Source organism: Quercus robur, chromosome 4 (assembly GCF_932294415.1).
Source record: "Quercus robur chromosome 4, dhQueRobu3.1, whole genome shotgun sequence".
NCBI classification, from domain to species: domain Eukaryota; kingdom Viridiplantae; phylum Streptophyta; class Magnoliopsida; order Fagales; family Fagaceae; genus Quercus; species Quercus robur.
In genome coordinates, this window is record NC_065537.1 from 49,061,435 (window position 1) to 49,071,534 (window position 10,100).

General features: G+C 32.5%; 1 protein-coding gene across 6 annotated transcripts; it reads left to right on the forward strand.

The window, feature by feature from the left end:
• Positions 1 to 5,729: 5,729 nt before the first annotated feature.
• Positions 5,730 to 9,738, forward strand: LOC126722670 (2-phytyl-1,4-beta-naphthoquinone methyltransferase, chloroplastic-like). 6 transcript variants are annotated; one of them, XM_050425821.1, is made up of 8 exons: positions 5,730 to 5,894; positions 6,006 to 6,069; positions 6,173 to 6,263; positions 6,371 to 6,459; positions 6,645 to 6,778; positions 8,533 to 8,617; positions 8,714 to 8,763; positions 9,463 to 9,738. In XM_050425821.1, the coding sequence occupies exons 3-8, from the start codon at positions 6,180 to 6,182 to the stop codon at positions 9,585 to 9,587; spliced, it is 567 nt and encodes a 188-aa protein (XP_050281778.1). In that variant the 5' UTR covers positions 5,730 to 5,894; positions 6,006 to 6,069; positions 6,173 to 6,179; the 3' UTR covers positions 9,588 to 9,738. The 6 variants fall into 6 exon arrangements, 3 of the variants coding, with proteins under 3 accessions (XP_050281778.1, XP_050281781.1, XP_050281780.1); XM_050425824.1 differs by lacking the exon at positions 8,714 to 8,763; XM_050425823.1 differs by lacking the exons at positions 8,533 to 8,617; positions 8,714 to 8,763; positions 9,463 to 9,738 and adding an exon at positions 6,871 to 7,647.
• The last annotated feature ends 362 nt before the right edge of the window (positions 9,739 to 10,100 follow it).

The following is a 10,100-nucleotide window of genomic DNA, read 5'->3' on the forward strand; positions in this document are numbered from 1 at the left end:
GAAAATTGTCATGCACGTTCAGAACAAATAGACAATGTAATCCAACGGTTGGATTTTCAAAATATGAATTCAACAATAAGTTATTAGTTGGTGTAACATTCTTTAGAGTTACATCACGTGTAACTTGAACCCAACCCTATATTTCTTAATTCGATGTGAATTTTGACAAATCTACCGTTAGATTACATTATCTTCATATAATTTTCATGCTTACAAAATTTCAAGGTGATCAAAGATTAATAGCCTTGTCATCAATCAATTGTTTAAATTCAAGTTTTTGTAGTTTAAAATAACACATAAAAGATGAGTTTAAAGATCAAATGGTAAATTACACTTGATTGGCATGAAAATTGGCATGCACGTTAAGAACATATAGAAAATGTAATCCAACAGTTGGATTTTCAATATATGAATTCAACAATAAGTTATTGGTTGGTGTAACATTTTTTAGAGTTAAATCACGTGTAACTTGAACCCCACCCTATATTTCTTAATTTGATGTGAATTTTAACAAATCTACCGTTAGATTACATTATCTTCATATATTTTTCACGTTTACAAAATTTCAAGGTCATCAAAGATTAATAGTCATGTCATCAATCAATTGTTTAAATTCAAGTTTTTGTAGTTTAAAATAACGCATAAAAGATGAGTTTAAAGATCAATGGTAAATTACACTTGATTGGCATGAAAATTGACATGCACGTTAAGAACATATAGAAAATGTAATCCAATGGTTAGATTTTCAAAATATGAATTTAACAATAAGTTATTGGTTGGTGTAACATTCTTTAGAGTTACATCACATGTAACTTGAACCCAACCCTATCACAAATCTACTGTTAGATTACATTATGTTCATATATTTTTCATGCTTACAAAATTTTAAGGTGATTAAAGATTAATAGCCTTGTCATCAATCAATTGTTTAAATTCCAGTTTTTGTAGTTGAAAATAACGCATAAAAGATGAGTTTAAAGATCACATGGTAAATTACAACCGATTGGCATGAAAATTGGCATGCATGTTAAGAACATATAGAAAATGTGATCCGACGGTTGGATTTTCAAAATATGAATTCAACAATAAGTTATTGGTTGGTGTAACATTTTTTAGAGTTACACCAAGTGTAACTTGAACCCAACCCTATATTTCTTAATTCGATGTGAATTTTGACAAATCTATCGTTATATTACATTACCTTCATATATTTTTCATGCTTACAAAATTTCAAGGTGATCAAATATTAATAACCATGTCATCAATCAATTGTTTAAATTCAAGTTTTTGTAGTTTAAACTAAAACATAAAGATGAGTTTAAGTTACATCCGATTGGCATTAAAATTCGCATGCATGTTAAGAACATATAGAAAATGTAATCCAACGGTTGGATTTTCAAAATATGAATTCAACAATATATTATTGGTTGGTGTAACATTCTTTAGAGTTACATTACGTCTAACTTGAACCCAACCCTATATTTCTTAATTCGATGTGAATTTTGACAAATCTACCGTTAGATTACATTATCTTCATATATTTTTCATGCTTACAAAATTTCAAGGTGATCAAAGATTAATAGCCTTGTCATCAATCAATTGTTTAAATTCAAGTTTTTGTAGTTTAAAATAACGCATAGAGTTTAAAGATCAAATTGTAAATTACACTTGATTGGCATGAAAATTGGCATGCATGTTAAGAATATATAGGAAATGTAATCCAAAGGTTGGATTTTCAAAATATGAATTTAACAATAAGTTATTGGTTGGCGTAACATTTTTTAGAGTTACATCACGTGTAACTTGAACCCAATCCTATATTTCTTAATTCAATGTGAATTTTGACAAATCTACCGTTAGATTACATTATCTTCATATATTTTTCATACTTACAAAATTTCAAGGTCATCAAAGATTAATAGCCATGTCATCAATCAATTATTTAAATTCAAGTTTTTGTAGTTTAAAATAATGCATAAAAGATGAGTTAAAAGATCAAATGGTAAATTACATCTGATTGTCATGAAAATTGGCATGCATGTTAAGAACATATAGAAAATGTAATCCAACGGTTGGATTTTCAAAATATGAATTCAACAATAAGTTATTGGTTGGTGTAACATTCTTTAGAGTTACATTACGTGTAAATTGAACCAAACCCTATATTTCTTAATTCGATGTGAATTTTGACAAATCTATCGTTAGATTACATTATCTTCATATATTTTTCATGCTTACAAAATTTCAAGGTGATCAAAGATTAATAGCCTTGTCATCAATCAATTGTTTAAATTCAAGTTTTTGTAGTTTAAAATAACACATAAAAGATGAGTTTAAAGATCGAATGATAAATTATATCTGATTCGGCATGAAAATTGGCATGCACGTTAAGAACATATAGAAAATGTAATCCAACGGTTGGATTTTCAAAATATGTATTCAATAATAAGTTATTGGTTGGTGTAACATATTTTAGAGTTACATCTGGTGTAACTTGAACCCAACCCTATATTTCTTAATTCGATGTGAATTTTGACAAATCTACCGTTAGATTACATTATCTTCATATATTTTTCATGCTTACAAAATTTCAAGGTGATCAAAGATTAATAGCCTTGTCATCAATCAATTGTTTAAATTCAAGTTTTATTAGTTTAAAATAACACATAAAAGATGAGTTTAAAGATCGAATGATAAATTATATCTTATTCGGCATGAAAATTGGCATGCACGTTAAGAACATATAGAAAATGTAATCCAACGGTTGGATTTTCAAAATATGTATTCAATAATAAGTTATTGGTTGGTGTAACATTTTTTAGAGTTACATCTGGTGTAACTTGAACCCAACCCTATATTTCTTAATTTGATGTGAATTTTGACAAATCTACCGTTAGATTACATTATCTTCATATATTTTTCATGCTTACAAAATTTCAAGGTCATCAAAGATTAATAGTCTTGTTGTCAATCAATTGTTTAAATTCAAGTTTTTGTAGTTTAAAATAATGCATAAAAGATGAGTTTAAAGATTGAATGGTAAATTACATCTGATTGGCATGCATATTAAGAACGTATAGAACATGAAATTTTGGGGATTAGTGGTATGTTGGTCATTTTAGATATTTTGTGGGGCATTTTGGACATATTATAAGTTTAGAAGTATTTTGGTCGTTTTAGAGGTTTTAGGGTATATTTGGTAATTTTAGAGGTTTCAAGTTGTTTGTGACCATTTTAGTGGTTTCAGGAGTATATTGGTCATTTTTTAGGTTTTGGGGGTATTTTGGTTATTTCTTAGGTTTTGGGGTTATTTTGGTCAATTTTAAGGCTCCGGGTTATTTTGGCCATTTTTTAGATTTCAGAGGTATTTTGGTAATTTTTAGGTTTCGAGGGTATTTTGGTCATTTTTTGGATTTTAGGGGTATTTTGGTAATTTTTAGGTTTCAGGGGTATTTTGGTCATTTTCTAGGTTTTGAGGGTATTTTTGTCATTTCTTAGGTTTCGGGGTGATTTTGGTCAATTTTAAGGCTTCAGGGTTATTTTGGCCATTTTTTAGATTTTAGAGGAATTTTGGTAATTTTTAGGTTTCGGGAGTATTTTTGTCTTTTTTAGTTTTTGGATGGTATTTTGGTCATTTTTTGGATTTTAGGGGTATTTTGGTAATTTTTAGGTTTCAGTGGTATTTTGGTCATTTTTTAGGTTTCGGGGGTATTTTGGTCATTTTTTTGGTTTTGGGAGTATTTTGGTCATTTTTTGGATTTTAGGGGTATTTTGGTAATTTTTAAGTTTCAGGGGTATTTTGGTCATTTTTTTAGGTTTTGAGGGTTTTTGGGTCATTTCTTAGGTTTCGGGGTTATTTTGGTCAATTTTAAGGCTTTGGGGTTATTTTGGCCATTTTTTAGATTTCAGAGGTATTTCGGTAATTTTTAGGTTTCGGGGGGTATTTTTGTGTTTTTTAGTTTTTGGGGGTATTTTGGTAATTTTTTGGATTTTAGGGGTATTTTGGTAATTTTTAGGTTTCAGTGGTATTTTGGTCATTTTTTTAGGTTTTGGGGGTATTTTGGTCATTTTTTTTTTGTGTTTTGGGAGTATTTTTGTCATTTTTTGGATTTTAGGAGTATTTTGGTAATTTTTAGGTTTCAGAAGTATTTTGGTCATTTTTTAGGTTTTGAGGTCATTTCTTAGGTTTCGGGGTTATTTTGGTCAATTTTAAGGCTTTGGGGTTATTTTGGCCCTTTTTCTAGATTTCAGAGATATTTTGCTAATTTTTAGGTTTCAGGAGTGTTTTTGTCTTTTTTAGTTTTCGGGGGTATTTTGGTCATTTTTAGGTTTTAGTGGTATTTTGGTCATTTTTTAGGTTTCAGGGATATTTTGGTTATTTTTTGGGTTTTGGGGTATTTTGGTCATTTTATGGGTTTTGGAAGTATTTTGATAATTTTAAAATTTTGCCATCCCTACTCAAATATGGACTCATAATTTTTTTTTTACCAATCACATTCTATCACATTAGAATTGTGACAAAAAGTTGTAAAATTTTTTATAATCCTATTCTTTTTCTAACTTTAGTGATTGTGGAATTAAAAGGTTGAAAGTTTCCTTTTTATTATGTGTCACGTGAGATTCACAAAAACAAATCAAAGAAAAAAAATGTTAATGAAATTCAAATGGACAAAACAAAAGAGCCTGGAAGGAATGAGTCTTATGTGGGGCTCACAAACACCACAAAACAAAGAAAAGGCCAAAATGGCCAACTGGCCCTAAAATTGTAAGTATATAGTTAGTAGGCTTTGTTTTCAAACATTATAACTTACTAGCATCTCGAGTCTTAAAGACTCGATTTTGGCCTTCAAAATCGAGTCTTTGAGGCTCGGTTTGTATGCTTGGATCAGCTCTGATGTGGCAGAGTTGCCACTTGGCATTCAAATGGAAATCGAGTCTCTAAGACTCGATTTCTAACCCCTATAAATAGGACCAACTTAGACCAAACACCAGAGCATCAGAGGAAAAACCCAGAGAAAAAAAAGAAAAAAAGAAAAGAAAACCAGAAACAGAAAGAGAGAGAAGATCGAGATCGGAGACCCAGGCGCGTGCGGCATGACCAAAAACTGACCAGCGACCCAGGCTCGTGCGAGACCCAGGCGGCCTGGGGCTCGTGCCGGCCAGCGTCGCGCGCGGCCAGGGGCTCGCGTGCGGCCTGAGGCTCGCGCGAGCCCCAGGCCACGCTAGTGAGGTTTAGCGGTGAGGTTCTCTCTTTCTCTCCCTCTGATTTGATCTGAGTAGCGGTGAGTTTCTCTTTCTCTCCCTTTGATCTGATCTGATCTACGTAGCGGTGAAGTTTTTAAAATTTGTTTTGGGTATTTCGGCATGTACAGATTTAGAATTTTTTTAAAAAAATTTGGGTCAGAAATCGAGTCTTAGAGACTCGATTTCCAGGTGGACACCTACGTGGAAAAAATGCCACATCAGAATTGATCCAAGCATACAAATCGAGCCTCAAAGACTCGATTTATAGTCCCAAAATCGAGTATTTGAGACTCGAGATGCTAGTAAGTTATAATGTTTGTAAACTGGGTCTACTAACTATATACTTACGATTTTATGGCCATTTGGCTATTTTGGCCCAAAGAAAATATCTAAAGCCTAAAGACTCTATAGTCTAGAAACAAGTGGAGGACAGCTGAGGACTCACAAATAAAGAATAAGAGGTAGTCAGGTAGTAGAGAAAACCAAAAGAAGAAGAAGAAACTTTCATTTCCCGCTTAAAATTTTTCATTCCTCACTTAAATCTTTCATTTCCCACTTCACAAATATTTCATTTCCCACTACATAGAACTCTATCTCATTTTCTCGAACGCCAAGAACTCTTTGGTCGTATAGCTCTTGTCTACGATAATGTAACTGTCCACTCTCATCTGCTCCTTTTCCTTCAATTCTTCTTCTTCTTTTTTTATTTTTATTTTTTATTTTTGGAGCTCTCTTTTATGTCTTTCTAACAAAAAATGCAGTTGAATGACTTGCTGAGTTTGGGTCAGCATCGTATATGGAAAAGAATGATTGTCTCATGGACTGGTATTTATTTTTTTAAAATATTATTCTTATTAGTCTTTTTTTTTTTTTTTTTTTTGAAAATTTTGTTTGTTTGTTTGTTTAATGTTGGAATTTTGGGTGTTAGAGCGAAAATGGGAGACTGTGCGTTGGACTTGTGTTGTGGAAGTGGGGATTTAGCATTTCTTTTGTTCGAGAAAGTTGGGTCCAATGGCAAGGTATGTTCTTCCATTGTTCCAACACTAGCATTGTTGTAAACTTAGTTTGTGCAGTAACAAGTTGTAATTAATTTTGATTATTTCGTTTTTGGGGTCATGATTTTCAGGTGACTGGTCTTGATTTCTCAAAGGAGCAATTGTCAATTGCTTCGTGTCGGCAAGGCTTGGCCCTCAATGCCTGCTACAACAATATAGAGTGAGCATTGGTAAATCTAGCGGTTAACAAATTAAGAGTGGAAAAGGTTTCTTGAAGCCATTTCTAGTAGTAGAATTTTCTGCTTTGATTCTGAAAATATTGTCTATAAATGAATTTAAATTGCACTAACAGTAGTGTTAATAGCCAATGCTGCAGAGGCACTAATATCATGTGTTTCCTCGTAGGTGGGTTGAAGGCGATGCACTTGAGTTACCATTTTCTGATGGTTACTTTGATGCCATTACAATGGGTTATGGGCTACGAAATGTGGTTGATAAAGAAAGATCCATGCAGGAGATGTTTAGAGTTCTGAAACCAGGTCTTACAATCTCTATATCTATTAAAAAAATATGAAATTGGATGATTGTGATAGTGAGACCCTAACATTTTTCGTTGTTGTGGGCTTTTCAGGCTCAAGAGTATCTGTTCTTGATTTCAATAAAAGCACACAACCATTTACTAATTTAATTCAGATAGTCACATATGTATATTACAATAAAAAATTACAGGAATTTTTTATTTTATTTCTAGTGCTCAAGTTTAAATATTCTATTGTGATATTGGGTTTGTCAGAATTGAATATTTGCATATTGGAATTCACTTGTCATGATTAATTATCAATTGTGATATCACTTGTTGAGTGAGAAGTAAATTTAATACCTTGGAAGGTTTCACATAATTTCACATGGCCTCTCTCTCTCTCTCACACACACACACAAACACACACAGCCAGCTTCTGGCACCCAGTGCCGCCGATCCCAGCCCAACCCAGTGCCGATGCAGAGCACCACAACCCGTCGACTCCTTTCCTCCTTGATCTCTCCGCCGCCCTCTGCCACCCCCATACCCATTCTTTTTTCCTCACCATACCCATACCCATACCCATACCCATTTTGATTTTAGCTTGGTAAGTTATTTATTTGATTTTTTGTTTTGATTATTGTGAAATTTGGGTTTGGATTTGGATATTTAACATTTAGGTTATTTAATTTTCAGTTTTGATTTTTGTAAAATATGGGTTTGGATTTTTTGTTGTAACATGTAAATTCTATATTTAATTTTTTTTATTTATGATTTTGTGAAATTAGGGTTTGGATGTGGTGAAGTGAATGGTTGTTGGACTTATTTTCTGTTATTGGTTTTTTAAGATTTTGTTTCTTTTTTTTTTTTTTTTTTTTTGGTAAAAAATTGGGGGCAGAAGGATGCTATAGAGAAGGGTCTAGTTAGCATGGAAGATGTTGAAATGGCGACATCTCAAGGTACTTCCCAGAACCCTTTTACTATTTTTTTTGCCTTTGTAGCATATATATATATACACACACACGAGCTTATGAATAGAGTACCTCTTTTGACTTGTAGCTATTTAAGCTTGATGCCTTATTTGGTTTAGGCCATTTGTTTTTGGCCTTGGTATATTAAATAACTATATTTATGTTGTGTTTTGATTAATAAACCATTTTGTTAATTGTCTGTCATTTTGGCTATACACGAAGGAGTTATTGGGGTTTGTATGATGAACTTATGCATCATTTGGGTTTAAATTAGGAGTCTTTGGATACTGAATATATTTGAGTGGCTTTATAGAGTTCAATTGATTTGAGACAATGTTTTTTCCTTACTTGTGGTTTATTCTTTTATCCCTTTTCTCTATCATTTTTCCTCCGTTTGATTGCTGCAACAAAAGTGTGAATCAGTTGAATTCATTATGTTCTAATACAATTATTTTTCTCAAAGATTGGTCCCTAAGGTTTAGCTCATGAGCATCCTCTATGTTTAAATAGGTCACTTTAGTTCCTTAGATGACGTGGCCAAACTAAAAATTGACACCTCATAACTCATTAGGGACTAGATATGATCACTTTAAGTCTGTCAGGGACTAAAATCGATCATTTTAAGTCTTTTAGGGTCTAAAAGTGACCACTTTAATTTTGTTAGGGACTAAAGCAATCTCTTTAAACCTCAAGGGCTCAAATTGCCCATGAGCTGAAGTTTGGGGGACCAACAATGTATTTTGGCCTTCTTTTTATGATATCTATGTATTGGTTGAATGATTTTATGCTTAATTGAGTGCAGCATATCTAAGGGTCACTATGAACATCACAACCTTTGCTTTGTGCTACTCCAACAAATGGCTTTTTTCTATTCTATATTTTTTCAGGTGAGAACCAATGTTGTGGGAAGTTTCTTTTGGTTTTGAGTATAGTTGTCTTTAAGTTATGTGGAAGTGGGAAATATTACTTGAGTTTGGTTTCAGCTTTGTATTTAATGGTATGGATAGTTGGTGTGCTCGCAAATTCGATCAAGGTAAAGAATCATTTATGGTTTCCAACTATGTTTTAATGAAGTATCTAATGCTAAACATTTTATCCAATTGAGCTGATATGTATGCCCATAGTTGTGTGAATTAAATTAGTCGTATATAATTTTTGCCTACACAGAGTCTCATGCGCTCTCTTAGTCTTGGGTTCATATGTCACATGTTTTACCTTTCCAGCTTTAAGCTTTGGCCTTCACCTTTTGATATAGTGGTTTTAACTTGAACCTTATTGCATATTTCTTGTTTTTTAAGGTGAATAGAGCATAAACTCAAAATGAAGAAGGAACCCGTCTATAAAAATCACCTACTGCTTACCACCGGCCTTATTTTGAAATTGCAGCAAATTACAGATTAAAAAAATTTTCATATATTACTAGATAATACCATTTCTTATGTTAGTGAACTTTTATTGAGTATGGTAATGCAATGATGTTTGTTACCTTTAAATGATAACATCATTGTATTTACTTTATTAAAATGGATCATTTACATTTTAAGGCTGTGACTTTACTATGGAAGATTTGCTCTGATTCACATAAATAACTATTCTTACATTATTGAGTAATCTTGGTTTGTATGCACTTACTAAATGACCAAGATGAAAAATCCTAAATCTCTAAGCTTTTCTTGTCATTCTATTCGATCCATTTATATGCACTTATTAAGTAATCTTGATTTGTATGTAGGACGTTCATTGGGTCCAACAATCTCCAGCTCTCCAAAAATCATCAACTGCATCCCATCCACCAAGCTGCTTATAAGTTTTATGTTGGTGTTCGATGACTTTTTGTGTACAAAGAACTACATTTGAACAAGCGCATTTTTTGGAAGTGTTGAAGTATTTGTTTAAATACTTTGGAACTTTGATTGTGGTATTAGCTTGAAACTTTGATTGTGGTTATAGACAATGTTATGTATTTGATAATATATTTCTATGTTAATATTACATTAGTTTCAAGACATTTGTGGTGTTGTTAATTAGTTACATTTATGGCATTGTGTTAGTAGAGCTAAAACTATTACAAGTTTTTTGTAACAGGCCTGTGAATCATTTATTTATTAGCAAACAGTGGTTTAAAAAAAAAAAACCTATAGCGGTAGTCAAAGAGCATCGCTAAAGGTGCACATTTTATGTTTTAAATGAATTCCTATGGCGGCGCTTATCACCCGCCGTTGAAGGTTGAAACATATAGCGGCATTTCTACCTGCCACTAAAAGTGCAATTAGTTCATTTTGATGAATGGCCTATAGCGGCGCAGTCTACCCACTGCTAAAGGTTGACACCAACAGCGGCGTGCATGACCCGCCGCTAAAAGTCAATGCC

Bases quoted from the DNA above. Each gene is read 5' to 3' on its own strand.
- LOC126722670 (XM_050425821.1), top strand. From the start codon at position 6,180: ATGGGAGACTGTGCGTTGGACTTGTGTTGTGGAAGTGGGGATTTAGCA. The intron at 8,618-8,713 runs GTGAGAACCAAT...GTTTGGTTTCAG, and splicing joins TCTATTCTATATTTTTTCAG to CTTTGTATTTAATGGTATGG. The intron at 8,764-9,462 runs GTAAAGAATCAT...ATTTGTATGTAG, and splicing joins TGCTCGCAAATTCGATCAAG to GACGTTCATTGGGTCCAACA.